The 22671-nt window shown below is 47.0% G+C and overlaps 1 protein-coding gene across 7 annotated transcripts in view; it reads right to left on the reverse strand.

Annotated features, from left to right (window-relative positions):
- Positions 1 to 22671, reverse strand: part of macrod2 (mono-ADP ribosylhydrolase 2) — a 497711-nt gene that overhangs the window by 24657 nt on the left and 450383 nt on the right. For 4 of the 7 annotated variants that reach the window (XR_006023267.1, XR_006023266.1, XM_042065449.1 and 1 more), the window contains exons 10-13: positions 20725 to 20769; positions 8675 to 8725; positions 7734 to 7823; positions 4318 to 4410 (exon numbers count right to left, since the gene is read on the reverse strand). Coding sequence is in view for 5 of the 7 variants with exons in the window: in XM_042065449.1 (XP_041921383.1) it covers positions 4318 to 4410; positions 7734 to 7823; positions 8675 to 8725; positions 20725 to 20769 (279 nt within the window). In the remaining 2 variants the exon portion in view is untranslated. The remainder of the gene's footprint in view (positions 1 to 4317; positions 4411 to 7733; positions 7824 to 8674; positions 8726 to 20724; positions 20770 to 22671) is intronic. The other 3 variants (XM_042065450.1, XM_042065451.1, XM_042065452.1) reach the window with 3 other exon arrangements.

Genomic DNA, 22671 nt, shown 5'->3' on the forward strand with positions numbered 1-22671 from the left:
AAAACAGTATCCACATAGTGGGTGATTAATCATGAGGCGCTTGCAATGACTGAGGCAGGGACTGAGCCTGTGATTCTCTGTGCATAGTAAGGTGCTCTGTGTGAGTGTTATTAATGATAATGTTAATGAGTGTTATTGGTTACCATACAGTAGTAACTGCTAACAATGTAACGTTTTATGCCGTGCTTAACGGAGAAAGATACATTGTTTAAAGTAACAAAGTTATGCTACATTGTTGTAAGAATAGAACACACACTGAATGTTTTGTATTTTGTACTTGTTCACAGTTTTCACCGTACAGTATGTCTTTGAATGAGAAAACACGCCAGTAAATGCTCAATCTTACCATGGACTCTCTTCATTGGCAACGGTTTAACTTGGTGTTACGTCAGAGTTTCAACACACTGCACAAGAACAATAAACATACTGTAGTAAATGTGTGCGTGAGTATATGTGTGTTTACATGAATGTGGGTGTGTGTGCGCATACCTTATTGAATTCAGCAGGATGTGGTGTGTGTGTGTGTTTCCGTGTGTGTGTGTGTGTGTGTTGTGGGTGTGTGTGTGTGTGTGTGTGTGTGTGTGTGTTTCTGTTGAAGACCCGAAAAACCACCCCAACCCAAGTGACCTTTACTGATGAGTGACCGATAGTTGGACTTGTACAGTTTACATATCAGGTGGTACAACCAATATAAAACTAGTTATTTTAATATAAAACTCTTTATTGTATTGGGAAATTGAATGAATGAACTTCCTAGCAAAGTCAAAAGGTCAATAAGTGTCCAAGAAGATGCCTGTATAATTTGAAATTAATAGCAAAAGGTGGCACAACCGCATCATCAGGTGGTGCAACCCGGTTAAATACTCATTTAAACCAAGAAATAGTAGACTAAAGTGAATGAATGGTTGAAAAATGTGTTGTACCTAATTATTCTATTAAACAATATACTTTTTTAATTTGTAAAGTATTTATTCACATTTTAAATGTAAAGTTGGAAGTTGGAAAACCAAAATACCCACCCTCTACAATAAAGTATTCACAAGTTACTTATATCAGTAATACCAAGGTCAAATACAAAATAATAATGAGTTAAGCACTGTAGACACTCTCAGGTATACAGTACATACCAAAAAAAAAAACTTTTTGGTTGCGCCACCTGACATTTTTTGGGTGGTGAAATTGCAAATACAGTCTAAAAATGTATTAAAACCTGCACAACCATTAAGACTTGTTTAAACACAGTCTTCCAACTTCACAAAAATGCATTCTGTCCATTTTAAAAGATTATTTTGAAAACACATTTTTTAAAAGCCTTATTTGTCAATGACCCATGTATGTCTGTGTGTGTGTGTGTGTCTGTGTGTATCTGTGTGTGTGTGTGTGTGTGTGTGTGTGTGTGTGTGTGTGTGTGTGTGTTTCTTGAGTAGGAGTGGGCGGGAGCAGCTGGGTAGTGGAAGTGGTCTTCCCAGCCTCTGTTCTGCCGTGTCGTGTGCCAGCTGAACAGGTGTTTGCGGAGCCCGCTGTGCTTTTGTGACCTCGGCGTCACGGCAGAATGAGCATGACTTAAGCTACCGACTCGTCACAACCTACCTCCTCCCATTTAGGAAAAATTTGGTTAAAATCGGTGAAAAGAAACCCGCCTCTTAAGTGAATTGTGTGTGTGTGTGTGTGTGTGTGTGTGCGCACGTGCATGTGTGTGTATGTGCATGTGCCATTGTTGGGTGTGTGTGTTAGGAAGAGTGTTTTCCATGTTTGGTTGAGTGAATGTGTGCTTTCCATAATGTGTGTATTTTTCATTCTTGTTCCTGGGATTTGGGCTTCCATTAGTGGGTGAGTCAGCCAGTCGTGAGAGGGCTGAGGAATGCGCGCACATGGTTGGGCTTGACCCGGCCCAGTCCCAGACGACCACAGGCCCCGGCCCTTTGCGCACACACCCTATTTCATCCACCACTGTTTCGTGAAATCGATGCGCCTGGTGTGTGCAGATGGCCTTTTCATTCTGCTGGACACTCAAGCCACTGAGTCACTGTCCTACAGCAGCAGCTACAACGTCCCAACAGCAGCCATCTTGGCTATGACAGCAGCCATCTTGGCTAGGACATCAGCAGCCATCTTGGCTCAGAGAGCAGCCATCTTGGCTCAAAGAGCAGCCATCTTGGCTCAGAAAGTGGTGTCAGAGAGTGGTGGTATTTGTATCAGGCATATACTGGGAGAACCACCTATTGTATCCCTATTCTCTTTAGGTGCAAGATTCTGATTTTCAAACGTGGATAAATAATAGTTCAAATGGGTTCCAATGCTAGTTTAAGTTAACACTCTCAAGGTGTTCAATACAAAAATTTCAATTGGACAGCACTTAGAAAGGCTATAATATCAATGGGTCCACACAGCATGTTTTCTAAATATTTAAATGTTTGTTTTCTGACCAAGAAGATAAAGAAGGGTAAACCCTGTTCCCTTCCTGACAACTGTGAGGTGTTGAATCCAGAAACACTGAAGATGAACTGAACATCAGCCACACAGGCTCAGACCACCCCACAGATGTGTAGAGGAGGGCCTGGGGCTTCGAGTGTCCTGATCGCGCCAAGACCCTCTCCACCGTGAGAAGCCTTAGCGAAGTCAGAGACAGATGCATCACAGCATATCGGATGTCATGCTTGAATTAAGTTTGTTGACTGCAGCTGGAACCCACTGATTTCAACAATAAACAGCTGTAATTACCAGCAAAACAGAGTAGCCTCGTGAAGCTCAGGGGGCGCTGTGCTATGCTGTGGTGGTGTGGTGTGTTGTGGTGTGGTGTTGCACACTGAATGTCTGCTGTATAATGTTTCATCTGTTTCATGGGCTCTCTTGCATGAGGCGTGGCAGACGTGTTGCCATTGTCATTTTGGAGGGAGCATGAACAGCTGTTCTCTGTGAAAAAATGTAATCACTGTGTTTGGGCTCTCTCTCACACTCTCTTTCTTTCATTCAATCCCCTCTTTTCTCTCTCTACCTTTTCCTACCTTCCTCTCTCTCTCTCTCCCTGATTTTCCCTCTTTCTTCGTATCTCTCTCTCTCACATCCAGTCATCCCTTCTATTTCTCTCTCTTCCACCCCCATCCCTACTCTCTCTCTTCCTCCCCCTCCCTCTCTCCATCCCTCCTCTCTCTTCCTCTCCCTCCCTCTCTCCATCCCTCCTCTCTCTTCCTCCCCCTCCCTCTCTCCATCCCTCCTCTCTCTTCCTCCCCCTCCCTCTCTCCATCCCTCCTCTCTCTTCCTTCCCCTCCCTCCCTCCCATACAGGATGGAGAGGCCTAATCCATCTGAGTGCCTACAAACAGCACCTGGGTCTGACTGCTCCTGAGTGGCTTACGTGGCTGGAGCACAAACCATCCATTCTCTGATTCACCCCCACACCCACACACATATCAAGATGCACACACATTTACACACTCACTTTCTTTCTGCCCCCTGCCCCACCACACACACACACACACACACACACACACACACACACACACACACACACGATAAAAGGGAAAACAAAATGAGACAGAGCCACAAATAAAAACACTACAAACTAAAGTAACAAAAAAACAACAGACATACACACAGCAACACAAAAACAATTAAACTGCCAGAGGAACAGAGAGAGAGGGAGAGAAAGAGAGAAAGACAGAGAAAGAGAGAGAGATAGAGAGAGGTGTGAGGAAAGAAAGACGTGTCCACAAGATCACAGCACACACTCAATCAATGAATGAGTTGAGAGATGGGATGTGTGTGTGGGATCGATTGAGTGTTTCCTGTGGTGCTGATGGGAAACACATTGACCTCACCATCTCACACACGCTCTCTCTCGCTCACTCACACACACACACACACACACACACACACACACACACACACACACACACTGGCATCTACAAAAGCTCAGTCGTTCACTTAGAACCATTGCACCAATGTTTCCTATTTTCACTGATTAAGTGAGTAGACTGAGGAAGGGTAGACAGCAAAGCTAGAGAGAGAAAGAGGGATAGAGAGAAATACAGAGAGAGAGAGAAGAGAGAGGGGGTGAGTAGAGTGAGAAGGAGTAGACAGCAAAGCCAGAGACAGAAAGAGGGATAGAGAGAAATACAGAGAGAGAGAGAGAGAGAGGGAGTGAGTAGAGTGAGGAGGAGTTGACAGCAAAGCCAGAGACAGAAAGTGGGATAGAGAGAAATACAGAGAGAGAGAGGGGGGAGAGAGGAATAGAAAGAGATATAAAGAGAAAGAGGGATAAACACAAACACACACACACACACACGTTCCCTTGACCCACAGGAGGTGTGAGGTGTACCTGTGCCTGTGGTCGTGTTCTTCTCTTTGTCTCGGTCCTTCTTCATCTCCACGCTCAGCTCGCCTGGGTCCTTCAGTGCTGCCTCATCCTCATCTGCAACAGGGAAGGAGAGGAGAGGTGAGGAGGAGAGGAGAGAAGAGAGGAGGAGAGGAGAGGAGAGGTGAGGAGGAGAGGAGAGAAGAGAGGAGGAGAGGAGAGGAGAGGTGAGGAGGAGAGGAGAGAAGAGAAGAGGAGAGGAGAGAAGAGAGGAGGAGAGGAGAGAAGAGAGGAGGAGAGGAGGAGAGGAGAGGAGAGGTGAGGAGGAGAGGAGAGAAGAGAAGAGGAGAGGAGGAGAGGAGAGAAGAGGAGAGGAGGTGAGGAGGAGAGGAGAGAAGAGAAGAGGAGAGGAGAGGTGAAGAGAAGAGAGAGGAGATGAGGAGGAAAAGAGAGAGGACATAGAGGAGGAGAGATGTGTGTGTGAGGTGAGGAGAAGAGAGAGGAGGAAAAGAGAGAGGAGGAGAGGAGGAGAGATGAGAGGAGAATAGAGGAAAGGAAAAGAGAGAACAGGAGAGGTGTCCCCAGGGTACCTCTGACACCATCCCACATCCGATGGCCTCTCAACATCAAGACAGCTGCCTCACCCCCCCATGTGAGTCATTCACGCTGGCCTCTGATTGAGACACCTCTCCCTCTCTCTCTCGGTTTGCTTTTCTGGGGGTGTTTTTTATTGTTGGTTTATTTTTTTTTTTATCCCTACCGACTCCACTCAACTCAACTCCCCAGCCACCCCTAGAGTTGAAATGAGACATTTTCTGTCAGCGAATACATACATTCTCTCTCTCTCTTTTCTGATTTTACTGAGACGCGCCCAAAATAGACCGTATGTCTCACGGACGCAGAGGAGAGAAGCGCTGGCCGTGTGGCTTATCGGCGCTGCTCTGGGGGTTCTCACAGACTGACTGTCTGCGCACAAATATATTCACGTCTTTTTTCCTCTTTTCTTCGTTGGTTTTTATTCTCCCTCCGCCTAAGGGACCACGCCAGACAAAAACGGGCCGACGGTGGCAAACAGAACCGGACTTTAAAATAACTCGGCGTGCGCAGGTGGCTGGTGAGAATCTGCAGTGGGGTCCCCGATGCTGCCGCGTGGAACGCCAGGGAGGCAGAGCGCTCCATTTGTCTTTCGGCTGGGGGAACATAATTGCCTACCTACCTATCGTCCCCAGTCCTTGGAGCAGGGCCAAAGACTACATTTGGCTTTCGCAGAGACTCGCCCCGTGAAAAGCTGTAATCAAAAAAGTGTACTTTTGGAGCGTGTGGAAGTGGCCACACCTGCTAAGCGCGCATGTGTGTGTGTGTGTGTGTGTGTGTGTGTGTGTGTGTGTGTGTGTGTGTGTGTGTGTGAGGACGCAGGGGTACGGACGCTGCACATCGCGGTGAGAAATGCAACTTCCCATGATGGAAATGGAGGGATAGTGGCCTTAATTGCAGGCCGTCGGTGCAGCGGAGAAATTTAACAACAGTGGAAATGACCCCGGCCTGGGCTCTACAGGGGCGAACGTTTAATTCAGCATGAACTACCATACAAACAACACGCTCTATCGCTTGATTCACCCTCGTCCTATTCACTAGTCTTATTCTAACACCAACGTTTCACACACACACACACACACACACACACACAGGAGAACAGGTGTGATGTCAGAGAGATGGTGTGGGGAGTGTGTGAGAGAGTGAGAGAGAGAGAGAGAGAGAGAGAGAGAGAGAGAGAGAGATAGAGAGAGAGAGAGAGAGATTTAATGTGGGTGCAGTGGCGCGTGTTTTGCTGAATATCAGAGTGTCTGATCTTTGTAAACTGGAGCACATGTTTGAGAGTTACCATGGTTTTGTGTGTGTGTGTGGGGCTGGGAGAATGAGTATGTAATTGTATGATTGTGTGTGTGGGTCTGATAAATGTCTCTGTGCTGTTTAAGCCTGTGTGTGTGTGTGTGTGTGTGTGTGTGTGTGTGTGTGTGTGTGTGTGTGTGTGTGTGTGTGTGTGTGTGTGTGTGTGGGGATGGAGGGAGGACGGGAAGGTGGTGTCTCATTAAATGGATGTGCTCAGTGCTGTGTATCTTGCCAGTCCACGTTAATGACCATATCTGACAACCGTTCGCTGGTAGGTAATGAGACAAGTTCAAGGACAACAGAGCCAATCTAAACACACACACGCAGCTCAGCCAGTGCCAAGGGTGTGTGTGTGTGTGTGTGTGTGTGTGTTCGGGATGCTCATCGAAGCATGACTCTCAATCTATAGTCCACATCCTACACGCCTCAATGCTCACCCTTAGAATATTCTTCAGCATAAGCCTTATTCTATGCACTGCTCGAGACGCTGTTCTGCATTGAATGGAAATACATCTCCACACACACACACACAACACACACACGCACACGCACACACACACACACGCACACACCTCCTACCCTGTGTGAGGGGGTAAACACAATATCTAAAATTGATCAAAGTGCTCATTAACATCTGCGCTCTCTTCAGTCCTTCCCCGAGGGGCCTTGGAGCATTTGGTGGTAGCATGTCTGGACGCCACCTCCGTGACAACACCATTACCGTGACACACTACCTGTCATGCCGCGTCAGGCTCCCCCCACACACACACACACACAATTGGCGGGATCGTGCCATAACAGAGCCGGTCGCTGCTATGTCATCGGTGACTGTTGGCAGTGTTTGCCGAGAGTAGGTGTGAAGCGACACCTCCACAGCGCCACACTCCAAGATGGCTGTCTGTGTCACAGAGAGAGGCGCGCTGGGCTGGATGGGGTGAGAAGGCTGCTGGTGGGTGGTCTTTTCAGAGAGCCATTCATAAGGCGCTGTGCTCATGGTCACACTTGCACAGCTTCACACACTAGTCAGAGCAGCATAAGTACACACACTAGTCAGAGCAGCATAAGCACACACAGTAGTCAGAGTAATGCTAGTCAGAGCAACATAAGCACACACACTAGTCAGAGCAGCATAAGTACACACACTAGTCAGAGCAGCATAAGTACACACACTAGTCAGAGCAGTGTGTGTGTGTGTACTGTATGTACGTGCGTGTACGTGTGTGCGTGTCAGAATGTGTTGATGTACTGTATGTGCATGTGGGTGTATAGATTTGTGTGTGTGGCATAGAGACTCTATGAATGTCTGTACACAATGCCATTCACAAGCACCTTTACTCACAGCAGTACTGAACAATCACCAACACACAAAATGTGTGTGTCTTGTGTGTGTGTGTGTGTTGTATTGTGTGTGTGTGCGTGTGTGTTGTATTGTGTGTGTGTGTGTGTGTGTGTGTGTGTGTGTGTGTGTGTGTGTGTGTGTGTGTGTTGTATTGTGTGTGTGTGTGTGTGTGTGTGTTGTATTGTGTGTGTGTGTGTGTGTGTTATGTTACCTAGGTTCTGACTGGCCATCTCCACATCTCTGTTTTCCTCTTTGTTCTCCACCTGCTCTTCATCTTCCTCCTCGTCCTCCTCATCCTCTACTTGGGAGATGAGACGAAAGGCGGTTTTATTTTTGATAAAAGCACAGCATTAACGAAGATCACACTAACACACAAAGACTACGGTCAGTGGAGAAAGATCTTAGGAGAACAAATCTATTTTTTCCCTTCTTTAATCCAACAACTTTCTCACAAGTGAAAGAGAGAAAGAGAAACAGAGAGAGAGAGAGAAACAAAGACACACACACACAGTTTCATCTGCCATTTTACACTGTGATGATAGGTATCTAATCATCCTCTCGGCTGTCGAGTTGGAATTAAAGTGCAAATTCATTCGCTAAAAAGAACACTTCTCATCTCTATCAATCTCTGGGAAGACATAATTATGCGTTTCAGCCCCCCCCCCCACACACACACACAGCACACACACACACACACCCCATTCCCCACCCCTTAAACTGATTATTTTCTCAAAGTGTATCAAAACGCAAAAAAGTTAAACTTGTGGGCTTGGTGCTGATTAAAAGACTTATCTTGCATGCACTCTGTAAGGTAAGGATGCACTTAATGGTGGCGAGACGCCAAGACCTCTAGCATATAATCATCAATCAGTGAACTTGTTTTTTACCAGAAATGAGTGTCTGTGTCTGTAACTGTGTGTGTGTGTGAGAAAAATAGGTCGGTGAGTGTATGTGCAAGGGCATAGTCATACAGAGACAGAGTGTGTGTGTGTGTGTGTGTGTGTGTGTGTGTGTGTGTGTGTGAGTGTGTGTGTGTGTGTGTGTGTGTGTGTGTGTGTGTGTGTGTGTGTGTGTGTGTGTGTGAGAGAGAGAGAGCGAGAGAGAGAGAGAGAGAGAGAAAGAGAGAGAGGGAGAGATGGTGGTCTGACGTACCTTTCTGACTGATCATGTCTGCATCTGCAGGGGCGGCCCCGTCGTCATCATCTGTGAAACACAAACACGCACACACACACACGCACACACACACACACACACACACACACACACACACACACACACACAGTCAAGTCAAGTCAACATATGCTCAAAACCCTACATAACTCATATATAACATGCATAAACATACGGGTGAGCATGTCAGTGTTGCAAATGTCCATAAAACCTAGCATTAGCTACCCACATAGCATGTGTCTCAAAAAATTAGAATATCGTGGAAAAGTTCATCCCCCCGCCACCCTAATTTATTTCAAAAAGTGAATCTTTATATTCTAGATTCATTAGATATAAAGTGAAATATTTTTGTTTTAGCTCATGAAAACCAAAAATCAGCATCTCAAGTTATTAGAACAAAGAGGTTATAATACAGAAATGTCAACCTTTTGAAAAGAAATGAACTAATCTGACTAATCTAAAGTAGTTTATTTATACACTCAATACTTGGTCAGGCTGATTTTGCATAAATGACTGCATCTATGTGGCATGGTATGGAGGCAATCTGCCTGTGGCACTGCTGAGGTATTATGGAAGCCCAGGTCGCCTTGTTAGCGGCCTTAAGGTCTTTTGTATTGTTGGGTCTGGTGTCTCTCATTTTCCTCTGGACATTTTTTCTATGGGGTTCAGGTCAGACCCGACATCAGGTTATGTCTGGCCAAACAAGCACAGTAATAACCATGGTAAGCAAACCAATTACTCGCAGTTTTAGCAAAAATGTACTTTTCCACGATATTCCATTTTTTTGATACCCACCTATACTTTGAATGTATAACAGCACTCACATAGTCATCCATCCATGACTATTTGAGTTGACTGCCAATGTGCCAAGTTCATGCAGTTTATTAATGAATCTACACTTTCAATGCCAAGCCCTTTGCTTTACACGCCCTTAAGTGCAGATATGCCATTCTGATCATAAAGGTCCATTGTGATTCTAATGTTAATGAGCATATTGCACTCTGTTGAGTCATCTAGACTTAGTGTGGTGCCAGCTGCTTCAGTGTCATCAAGCAGAATAGAGTAGGTGAACGCAGCATAGAACACTCTACAAGCAGAACAGAGTAGGTGAACGCAGCATAGAACACTCTACAAGCAGAACAGAGTAGGTGAACGCAGCATAGAACACTCCACAAAAAGAACAGAGTAGGTGAACCCAGCATAGAACACTCCACAAGCAGAATAGAGTAGGTCAGTGGTTCCCAAACTTTTAACAGGCATGTACCCCCTGAGACATTATGATCTTCCGGAGTACCCCCAACACCACCAATTGTTAAAAAAAATTTTTTTAATTGTTTTATTAATATTTACTTTTATCAATTTTGTCGAGAATAGTGAATAGGTAGCCTAGAAATCTAGACGCACCCTAGCGGCGGCAAATTAATTTGCTCAGCCTGTACGTCTAGTATCAAACCATAGGGATTTCTATTGGCTGACGCCGTGGATTTCATCCAATCACAGCGCTCTATTTTGTTAGAGTCTTAAGGCGGGCTTAACAGGATAACGACAGTCCTGTGACGGTGAACAACAAGGAAGGTGGCTATGGCTAACGAAGAGCGGTTGTTTGAATCGGCGTTGGCGTCAACTTTGGAGGAGTTGGACTTGTGCTTTTCTTTGAAAGTTGAGCAACACAATGCACTTAAGTAATTCCTTTCGAAGAAGGATGTATTTGCTGTTTTGCCGACCGGATACGGATATGGTCGTAGCGCTGGCCTATTGCATGCCTAGGCAGTTTGAAAGACAATTCTCTGCCCGCCCCTTGGATTAAGCGAGGTAAATGGTTCGATTCCAGACTATACATTTCAATGATATAGGATGGCCCGCCAGGCTAGTGAATAGGATCATAAACATATGATACAAATCTCATCAATAGTCAACATATGATAGGCCTACAAATGTGCTGAATATAATGATTTTAAATAGATCTGCACCTAATCTCACACACAATCGTCTTGTTGAATGCAGTGATCTTATCTGATAGGTGCTTGTCTTTGCCTTGTAACTGGAGATTTAACTCATTGAGCTTTCCAAATATATCGCTAAGATAGGCCAGCTTCGTGAAGAAATGTTCATTAGTGAACGTGCTTGTAGATTCAAACATGCGCTCTTCCTCCAAGAAGAGGCGACTCGGAGCTCAAACACGCGACAGCACTTTACCTCGGGAAAGCCACCTTGCCTCGCTGTGAAACAGTACAGCCTTTTGGTCAGCTCCCATCTCCTCTCAAAGTGCGAGAATAGACACGCTTTTAAGGGCCGGGTCTTGATGAAATTCACCACTCTCACAACCTCGTTCAAAATCTACTAACTAAGCTGCCTTGACACGAGCGATTCCTTATGAATAACACAGTGCATCCATTGCGCATCGGGTGCTACCTGGGCCTAGGCTACAGATAAAAAATAAATTAAAAAAACTCCTGTTTTTCACGTCAGTTCGCGCCCCACCTGGCATGTCTCCGCGACCCACAGTTTGAGAAACGCTGTTTTACCCTCTCTGTCTCCACTTTCAAATATTTTGTTAATGCGGAGAAAATAAGTTTTTAATGCGCAGTGCAAATGCGGAAGTTAAGTTACCAACGTGGGATAGAGAAAACGTTTGAAAAGGCATATGACTTAGATCTTTTTTCGCGTACCCCCTGAAATCAGTCCACGTACCCCAGTTTGACAACCGTGGGAGTAGGTGAACGCAGCATAGAACCCTCTACAAGCAGAACAGAGTAGGTGAACGCAGCATAGAACCCTCTACAAGCAGAAGAGAGTAGTTGAACGCAGCATAGAACACTCTGCCTGCTGGATGGGGCAGAGGTCAGTGAGTGTATGTGCAAGGGCACAGTCATAGAGAGACAGACAGGTGTGTGTGTGTGTGTGTGTGTGTGTGTGTGTGTGTGTGTGACATCCTGTCCTCACGCGCTCGTCAGAGTGTGTTTACTGATGTGTTTGCATCCTCATAGTACTCCCTCACTCCCTCATTCACTCTACATTTCTCTATCTTTCTCACTCACTCACTCACTATCTCTCTTTCTCAGTCACCTGCTGAGACCAGTTGAGGTGATAGCAGCCACCCTCTTTCACTAGACATGTTTTCTCTCTCCCTCTCTCTCCCGCTCCCCCCCCCCCCCTCTCTACTCATATTCCCTCTGCACTGGAAAGCGCTGACATTTAGGACAAATTGGAGAATGCAAAGCCATGACACCAATAATGTGACGCACTTGACAATGGCTATTGTGGCGCTTGCATAATTGCTTTTTTAACAAGCTGGAAAGAGGGCGCTGCTTTCCTGATATCTATGCAATTCCTTTCTCTCTCTCACACATACACAGACACAAACACACACACACACACACACACACAGCCTGCTATCCCTGCATAGCGTAGAGAACAATCAACGATGCCAGAGCCCATTACGCCGAGGGAAGCGGGCTCTAGGGGTGGCGGCGTTGGGGGGTGGGGGGGTGCTGTCTGTCAAGTGCTGTTGACACCGGCTGGACAAGTCGTTTCCCTATCCATCACGGTTACCGCGGCGACGTGGCCCTCCATGTGCGATATTAGATAGTTATTGGCTCCGCATCGCCCCAGAACGCCCAAAGACTCATGACTCGTGACCGCCCGCAATTAGGCGCCGTGGGAGATGTCAGCGGTTGCGTGGTGTTGACGTTTTTGTTTGTATGTTTGTTTGTTTGTTTGTTTGGTGTGTGGTAAAGAACAGGGGAGACCTGCTGCATTACTACCCCTCCCACTGCTTCATCCGGGGTATTGTTCACATATGATCCACTTAGCACAAATGTGTCTCCTGCCATGAAAAGGGGAAGAGAGAAAACATCCCCCACTGCTGCACTGATTCTTTTCTTAAGAGAGATTTGGGTGAGCAATTGGATTAGTGTCTGTGAGAGCCAGAATCCTATCAGAAAGAGAACGTGTGTGTGTGTGTGTGTGTGTGTGTGTGTGTGTGTGTGTGTGTGTGTGTGTGTGTGTGCGTGTGTGTGTGTGTGTGTGTGTGTGTGCATGATGGTAAGATATCAAGATGCAGGTAAAAATATGAAATGTAGCTGGGTGCTTTTCTGCCCATTAGAAACCTGGCAAAACAGCTTCTGTCAGATATTATTTTACAGTTTGATATGACAGGAATTATGGCAGATGTCCCCTAATCCTATCATTTACAAACTTGCTATAAATTGTACAGCATAAAAATATCCAATGTTGTTCCCCATATGAAAAGGTAACAGTTAACACAAGATGTTGTTCCCCACATGAAAAGGTAACACAGCATGTGTTGTGTTGCGTTGCTTTAGCGGCGTGCAGGATAAGATGAAAACAGACGCTCAGGAACAGTCTGTTACTGCTGCTGCTGCTAGCAGGTGAGGCAGAGTCTGAGGCAGCCATTATGCAACACACTTTAAATTTACTAAATGAATGCAGGGTCTCATAGGAACACATGTATGCAGATACAGTACACAAGTACACCTACACACACACACACACACATATATCAGCTGTGGCGAGGTTTAGATTCTCACCCTAGCTGTGACAGGAGATGAAAGCAAGGCACAGCCCCAGCAGCAGGCAGACACAGCCTCCCTCCCTCTCTCTCTCTCTCTCTCTCTCAAACACACCTAACTGCAGAGCCACAAGAGTCTCACCAGCAGGTGGCACTAGCGTTACAGGCATTACCTACCAAGACTACAGCACAGCAGAACCAAACCCACCCCTCCACACACACACACACACACACACACACACACACACACACACACAGCTTTTTATGCTCGCACACATCTAACCACACAATTTACCCACACAAACACTCCCCCGTCACACACACACACACACCCTCTCTTTCACACACACAGCATTTTATGCTCGCACACATCTAACCACACAATTTACCCACACAAACACTCCCCAGTCACACACACACACACACACACACACACAAACACACACACACACACACACACAGAGACACATACACACATACACACACAGAGTATATTCTCTCTTTAAGGCAGGAGAGCGGTGTAATCGGTGGTGGGTCTCGTGTGAAAGGTAAATGCACGTAGGGCTTCTCAAACATCTCACTGGCATGGCTGACTAACTCACACATAATCACATCCCCTGCCCATGTCTGCCACAGGATCTGACGACAGCAACACGGAGAGGAGAGGAGAGGAGAGGAGAGGAGAGGAGAGGAGAAGAGAGGAGAGGAGTGCAGAACAGAGGAGGGGGGGGGATAAATCAAAACACAGCAAGGCCAACTTCTGGAGGCATGAACGATGAACAAAAGGCGTTCAAGACCAACAACTATCTCTATATTTCATCCTTCCTCTCTCTTTTTTACCCTCCCTCCCTCCCTCTCTCTCTCTCTCTCTCTCTCTCTGTTTTACTATTCCTCCACTGTCACCAGCTCTCGGTGTCTACCGCCCACTGTTTCTGGTCGCTCTCTGTCTCAGTGTCTATCTCTGACACTCGTCCCTTTCTTCTGCACAGTAACTCTCTTTTTGTGTTTGAAGTCTCTTTCGTTTCATTCTTGTGTCTGACGGCGACTCAGTGTGTGTGTGTGTGTGTGTGTGTGTGTGTGTGTGTGTATTCGTGCGTGCGTGCGTGCGTGTGCATGTGCGCGTGTGTGTGTGTGTGTGTGTGTGTGTGTGTGTGTGTGTGTGTGTGTGTGTGTGTGTGCGTGCGTGTGTGCGTGTGCATGTGCGCGTGTGTGTGTGTGTGTGTGTGTGTGTGTAATGTATTCAGGACACGGTCATGGGGGAGAGGACCCTTTGAATTTCTGTATCTCTGCTCTCAGGTGGTTTAGAACACAAAGGCCTGGCTACCTGCTGTGAGGAGACATGCTCCAAGCTTCTTATAAAATCAGCCACCATTCTATCCTACCCCCCCCCCCCCCCCCCCCCACCACACACACACACACACACACACAAGCTTGCACACACACACACATGCACATGCACACGCACACACACACACAATGTCAACTCTCTCTAAGCCATTCTCTCCAACCATTCTCAACGTCTGATACACCCAACCCACCACCAACACCACCCAACCCACCACCAACACCACCCAACCCACTACCCCCCCACCCTTCATCTTTCTCTTTTCTCCACCATTCTATTCTATTCTATTCTCCACTGCTTTCATCTCCACAATTTACTTTTCTCCACCATTCTAGCCGGACACCAAGCCCAGCAACCCCCCCCCCCCACACACACACACACACACACACACACCACGACCCCTCCGTTGTTCCTCTCCATATGTTCTCTCTCTCTCTCTCTCTCTCTCTTTTCTCCCTCCCTCCTCACGGATTCCTGTGCTTCATCATTTGAGCTCGGCGGCGCGATGGTTTGCGCTGTGTTTTGTGCCGCCGCTCTCTCCTAATCTCTCACGGACCAAATGGCAAAGCAGGCCGACGCTATGGTCAGCTGCCGAGCCTTCGGACAAGCTCTCTTTCTCTCGCTCTAAATCCCACATCAATTCCTGCTGAAATCCCTCTGCTTCTCTTTCGCTCTCGAGTCTTCTTTCTCTCTCTCCCTCTCTCTCTCTCTCTCCATCTCTCTCTGTGTCTCTCTTTACAGTATAGCCAGCACACGGATTTCAGGTAGATTACATCACAAAGCGCTTCATCCATCTGAACACGCAGGGGGAAAGTCCATCCTTTGCTCCCCTCAACTGGGCTGTGCTTCTGACTAAGCTCAGGTCAGACCCCTCGGGCACCGTCAGAGCACTGAGGCAGACCAAGACAGTGGCACCGTTGCTGACCAGTAAAGTGGCATTATTGGGCACTGTGGCTGACAAACCGAACCTTTTCTCCTCCTCACTGTTGAGTCAGAGAATGGGGCACGCCATTGAAACTCTTTATTCCATCACCAGCCTTTGTCAAGCATAGCAAAACTAGATTTACACATGATTTTTTTGTAATACCTTGTGTCAGACAGAATATCTCTGAGTAAAAAATAAAAAGCAGACTTTCATCTTTGCGTGAGCCCACAGTCTTGGATTTTTTTTTTGGTGTCGATTATGAGGTTTTTCATCAAGGCCGCCGTGGCACTCACAGAGAGAAAGCACCACCACAGCCATCGCCGCCGCCAACGCCTTCGCTTGGGACTGCTGGGAGTTAATGCTTTCTTGTTAATGCATGTGTGTCATTAACGGCTCCTCTAAAAGCCCTTAAATGATGACCTGGGATCAGTGGGGACCGGTGCCCGCGCCAAGCCTGGTCCCAGACTGATGCAAGGCCGGGGCAACGCTCACTCTCTCGCTCTCGCACGCCCGCTCCCCCAAGGCCGCGAGTGTACATGAGTGACTACTGCTGTGCTGCTGGCATGAACAGGCTTTGGCTTGTTCATCCAAGGCCTCTTCAATAATGCATGAACTGTACAGTTTTGACAGGAAAATCCATGCTCACGAGCACCGACGCACACACATACACACACACACACAGGCGCACACACACATACAGTACACACACACGCGCGCGCACACACAAACACACATACAAACACACACACACACACACACACACACACACACACACAGGAGAAAATGCAAAACTACAGCTGCTGCACCTTGAACACAGGTGTTTTTCTTTTTCTTCGCCTTATCCACCTGATGAGCAGGGCATGGTCAGACGAATGCGTCTCAGAGGACACTGATGTTCTTGCATGTGTCGCTCATCTCAAATGGTCTCAAAGACCATTTCCTTTCATGTCCTCACAAAAGCGAAACAAAACAGTCTTAATTTGCCTCCGCTTTTGTGAAAAGCCAAATGAAATCGCCGGCTTGTGTTGTGCGAACGCCGGGCGTATAATCTTTCCTTATCACCTGCATCCTGGTTTGGGCTTTCGCTTTCGCTCCAATGCAGCGACTGGCGTCTGACGAGGTTGTTTGAAGGACTGAAAGGGTGCTAGTTGAGCTATTGCAAAGGAGTCTGCTTTGTGAATGGATTAGTTAACATTAAGCTGCGAGGTCTGATAAATTAGGATTTGTAAAGATTATTACAAAATGCTTATGCGTGTGTGTGTGTGTGTGTGTGTGTGTGTGTGTGTGTGTGTGTGTGTATATGCGTGTGTGGCTTAATGCCTTTGATTGAATTTTGGTGGTTTGTGAGGAGGGGGATCAAATTGAATTAGCATCTTGTATTATGGCAAATGTGCTCAGTCTGTGCATCCCTGTCTGAGTCACGTCTGACACTTCCACTAGTCTCTCTCTCCCTCTCTTCTCTCTCTCCCTCTCTTCTCTCTCTCTTTCTCTGTCAGAGACAGAGGCAGAGGAGACAGCACGCACACTGAGGCCTTGTCCTTGGACCGAAATACTACTCTGTTGTTCAGCTCCCATGGAACTGGGAGAGGAGGAAGAGGAGAAAGTTTGTTTTGTTTGTTGTGTAGTAAGATGAAGCCTGTGGGCATCCGATGCTTACACATAAAAAAAAGAGAAACGAAAAATAGATAGATAGAGAGAGAGAGAGAGAGAGAGGAGAGAGAGAGAGAGAGAGAGAGAGAGAGAGAGAGAGAGAGAGAGAGAGAGAGAGAGAGAGAGAGAAGCATCCTCTTTCAACCTTAAGGAGACAAATGGACGAGGTGTTATGTTAATTGCCTGCTCACGCCCTCCAGTGTGCGAATCTAATTATCTGCGGGTCCATCTTATTGGAGTAGCCTGTAATTGTTTCGATATTAGGAGTGCAAGGGGGGCTGAAGCTGCAGAATTGCTCGGCTAATGGCTTCTTAAACAGGTTTCCCCTTCATAGAAAACATTCCTCAGGAAGGCTGGACTGGGCTGGACTTGACCCGCAGACACTCGCGCATACGCCCATGCACGCCCATGCACGCCCATGCCCACACAGTTCTCATACTACCCTGCCACAGGGAGCATGTTGCATGAGTGACTTCCCCCCCCCCAAGGTGGCATTCTCTGCCTTACACTGATGGGGCATAAAAGCACAGGCAAGGCTGGTAGCACCCTGGGCTCCATCTGAACCTGTGTAGTAGAAGGGATGGGGGGGGGGGGGAGGGGGGGGTTCTAAGGTAAAATGGGAGGACTGCAAACACTCCTCTCAACACACACATACAAATACTTTAGAATCAAACACACAGGTGCGCACATACAGTATACTCACATAAATACACACAAACACACACCACAAACACACACACCACAAACAGACACACACACACACACACACACACACACACACACACATACACAAGCACGCACCCACGCACGCAGGCACGCACACAGATTGAGCTAATAGCTATGTGCTCTACATGGCTGGCGGTATCCTGGGTCATGCCTGGCTTTGCGCTGGGCTTTGTGCTGCTGGCCTCTACCTGGCTGACGGAGAGAAAGGATCCGCAGAGGCTCACAGGGAAGAATGCTCGGCCTCTGAAAGGAAAACCCCGGTGGCAATTTCAAGGGACAAAAAGTCCCCATTCCACGCTAGAATGGCAGCTATTTGAAGCGGCTGAATTGGACGAGCAGAATGGGCTGGAATCAGAGACCTGGTTAACTGGAGCGATTCCAATGGCCAGCACTGGGCAGCGGTTCAGACATTCACCAAACAGCGGTGGACATGGGGTGGGGGGGGTGGGGATTGAGAGCTGTGTGTGTGTGTGTGGGAGAGAGTGAATATTTCTGTGTATATCTATGTGTGTGTATGGGAGTATGGGTGTGTCTACAGTATACAGTATGTGTGTGTGTGTGTGTGTGTGTGTGTTTGTGTGTGTGTGTGTGTGTGCACAGTATGTGTGTGTGTGTGTGTGTGTGTACAGTATGTGTGTGTGTGTGCGCACATACAGTATGTGTGTGTGTGTGTGTGTACAGTATGTGTGTGTGTTGGTACAGTATGTGTGTGTGTGTCTAGTGTGTGTGTGTACAGTGTGTGTGTGTGTGTGTGTGTGTGTGTGTGTGTGTGTGTGTGTGTGTGTGTACAGTATGAATAGAGAGGTCAGGGGTGGTGGCATTCCAACAGTCATAGCAGGATGTTCCTGACAATAGACAACATTATCTACTCCAGACAAGGGATCTGGAATGCAAATTGAGGGGAAAAACAGACACACACACAAGCACACACAAACACACACACACGGTGCGAGTGAATCAAACTGACACCGGCAGACGCACAGAGCCAAAACAAAGGGCTCTGTAGTGGAGCAGACTGCAGTAGGGCCGCATCTTGAACCACTCTACAGTATCACATTTTATGCTACGCTTATAAAACAGCAAAGCCATTTGGCAGAAGAAACACACTCCCCGGTCTCATACAACAACACACACAGGCAGGCAAACATACACACTTATACTCACTGTCTCACACATATACACAAGCACAGACACACACACACACACACACACACTTGACCACGATTGGTAAATGGGGCTAGTAAATTGCGTGGGAGAGGTCTGGCTTTGATGGTCTTTTTGGTCTTTGTGTTGGAGTGTGTGAGCAGTTCCTCAGCAGTGAGGTAATAAGCCCCAGTGCACCGCACAGCACCAGACACACACACACACACACAGCGTGTTCAGGAGGGGAGCATCACATATTAACACTCGCCTGGCATTGCTTAACACAGACCTGCACAGCAGCAAGAGCGCAGGACAAACACACACACACACATTTTCACAGCCTTTTAAAACAAACTCCATCACACATTCATAAACAAATTCATCACACACAAGCATATAAAAGACGCAAGCATGCAGACACACACACACAAATATACCACACACAAGAGTATAATACAAACACACACACACACACACACACACACACACACTTTCCACTCATGTGGCCTGCCACACTCTGTTCGAGGATGCAAGGCAATCACCACCCCAGACTTAACAGGCCTCTTCTGAAGTTTGCACCCTGTTTGCATGGTCCAGAGAGAGCCTCTTGTGTGAGTGCTGATCAGCATCAGATCGCTTCCCAGTACCTATTTGATAGTCATTTCAGGCCTCCATTTGAGGATGCTTGATCTGATGTCCATCTAAGCTTGAGCTGCTCATGTGCAGCTGGGTGATACCCATTCGGTAGCAGTTTTACGCTACACACACGCCTTTTGTCACAAGTCGCTTGCGGCGGTCTGGCAGTATTGTTGCACGTAAGCCGGATTTGGGAGGAGGGGCAGGCGGCTGGTGTGTGTGTGTGTGTGTGTGTGTGTGTGTGTGTGTGTGTGTGTGAGGGGGGGGGGGGGGAATTAGCTCGGCCTAAGGCGCTTGTAATGCTGCATACCTGGCAACCGTGCGTCACTCACCCGTGTCTAACAAATCAATGTCTGTCTCACTGGTCGTCCAAAACCCATCACAACAGAAAAAACATTCAATAATTCATAGAGATATGAGGGATTACGGTGCAGAGTGACTGCGAGGAGGAAGAGAATGGGCCAGTGTATTGTTCTGTTTTGACGTTGCGGGGGAAAAAGGTCGGTCATGATGAAGCTGTTTGTCTTCTAAGGCCGAGAGGGAGAAAAAAAAACTAATAAATGGAGGCAAATCCAGATAAATGGATGTGCTGGGGACTGATCCCTGCACGGGGCCTGTCAATACTCCACACATCAGAGCAGCACTAATACCTGGAGGCAGTCAGGGGATCTAATTCTCATGCCTGCAAGGAGCTCACAGTGGAGAGATAGATAGATAGATAGATAGATAGATAGATAGATAGATAGATAGATAGATAGAGAGAGAGAGAGAGAGAGAGAGAGAGAGAGAGAGAGAGAGAGAGAGAGGAGAGAGAGAGAGAGAGAGAGAGAAATATAAAGAAAGGGGTGAGATGGAAAGAGAGAGGGTAAGGGGCTGGCATTAACTGCTAAAGGTTTAAACCTCCTACATGGCCATGCTGTGCTGATGAAGAGTGGCTTTTGGCTTTTCTAAGCTGCTGCTGAGTGCTGTGTTCATCAAGCCGCATACCGAGGGAGACAAAGAGAGAGCAAAGAGAGAAGAGAGAGAGAGAGAGAGAGAGAGAGAGAGAGAGAGGGAAAGAACAGGAGTCACTCCACCATCATCTCCCTGTGTGTCACTGCCGTCCTCATCCATGTCATTATCTGATAAAGAGGGACAGAGAGATAAAGAGAAAGAGAAGGAGAGAGAGAAAAAAGCAATATTACTGATCCAGTCCCCTAGCAGTGACACACTCAGCTGGCCCATAATCAATGGGAGAAGCACCTCTGAGAGAAACATGGACTGGGCATGCCCAGTGTCACCCATTCACTTTAGTGAATCACCAATAGCATCACTGCAGAAGGGGGCCACGTGTGAGCCACGGAGAGCCAGCAGCCTTTGCTGTTATGTGCTAGCTAGAATATACCTCGAGGAGTACGCACTAGCACTGTGTTCTAAAGATAACCTCGAGGAGTACGCACAAGCACTGTGTTCTAAAGATAACTCGAGGAGTACGCACAAGCACTGCGTTCTATATGTGCTAGCTAGAAGATACCTCGAGGAGTACGCACAAGCACTGTTTCTATTATGTGCTAGCTAGAAGATACCTCGAGGAGTACGCACAAGCACTGTGTTCTATTATGTGCTAGCTAGAAGATACCTGGCAGTAGAGGAGTACCGCACAAGCACTGTGTTCTGTCAATGTCACTGTGCTTTGGCATTGCTCTGCTGTTGTTCACAGATAGCATCTGATAGGATCGAGAACAAGCTGAGGTTAATGCCACATAATGAAAAGCAGACACCGGCAGCATTGAAACAGAACCACCCTGCCCAAGCCGCACGGCGGGGACAACTTTGTATACCTCTGTTGTATGTTTTGTGAAACTATAAAAGAGGCTTTGGCAGCGAGCTTCGACTGCGGACACAAAAGCTTAACTCCAAAGGCTTTAACATAATGCCATTGCAAAGGTGATAAAATGAGAAAGGCAATTATCAGGGCGTGATAAAGGACATGCCCCCTGGACAAGTCTATAACTGCATCAGCCCCGGCCCGCAAAGACCAGTGTCCGCTCCTCTTGCCTGCAGAGACCAAACCATGCAGAGCAGGATTTGAAAGGGGTTCAAATTATTCAGTGGGTGCAGTCTTTGAGAAATGTATAGGAACGTCACATATTACCAACCGTCACGTATGTCCAACCTCTTACATGTATGTGTCACTTAATATTCATTTCTATACAAACCAAGACGGCGGATTCCTAAAGAAACGCAAGCACCCACACATGAGTTTATCTACATTAGCTATGTACCAAAAATTACATTTTACCATGACTCGAAGAGCTGTAAACAGTGTTGTAAGGCTGCGTGTATAAATTCGCTGGAGCTACAGTGGAATTTTGAATTGCGACGACGAGAATTCTCGGCTGACCGTTGATGTGCAGTGAGAAAGGTTGGAAATAGGCACCCACCAGCCCAGCACTAAACTCGAGCGTGTTAAACAAAATCGGATATTTCAGCAGTAAAAGCCCCGGTAAGAACCAAACTAGATTTTGTTCAAATCTACACACCTATGGCTACTGAAAAATGTAAGGTTCATTTAGCAAATGTTATTTTGAAGTATTAAAAAACATTGTTGTTTTAGAATTTTCAAACGAAATGGTTGGTAATTAGCACGTTTACGATATTACTGTAGCGGGAGCTCAAGTTTGAGGCAAAGTTAAAACAGTCAGGTAACGTGATGGATTTGTCTCAGGGGATGTGCAATGCTAAAGGGTGTGTGTGTGTGTGTGGTGGTGTGTGTGTGTGTGTGTGTAGATGGGGATAGGGGGGGCATAAAACTCTTCATCATGCTCGTCACCACGCCAGGTCAGCTAAATATGTCCCAGCTCAGACTCACACAGAGACATCCACACGTTTATACACGTACACACACACGCACACACACACACACACACACACACACGCACACACACACACAGATATATGCCCTGCATTCATGTCAGTCTGTCCCATTCCGTGCCTGCTTTTGCCCCAGTGGGAGCATGCAGAAATCAGACACCCATCCATTA

This window comes from Alosa sapidissima, chromosome 16 (genome assembly GCF_018492685.1).
Source record: "Alosa sapidissima isolate fAloSap1 chromosome 16, fAloSap1.pri, whole genome shotgun sequence".
In the NCBI taxonomy this organism is placed as follows: Eukaryota; Metazoa; Chordata; class Actinopteri; order Clupeiformes; family Clupeidae; genus Alosa; species Alosa sapidissima.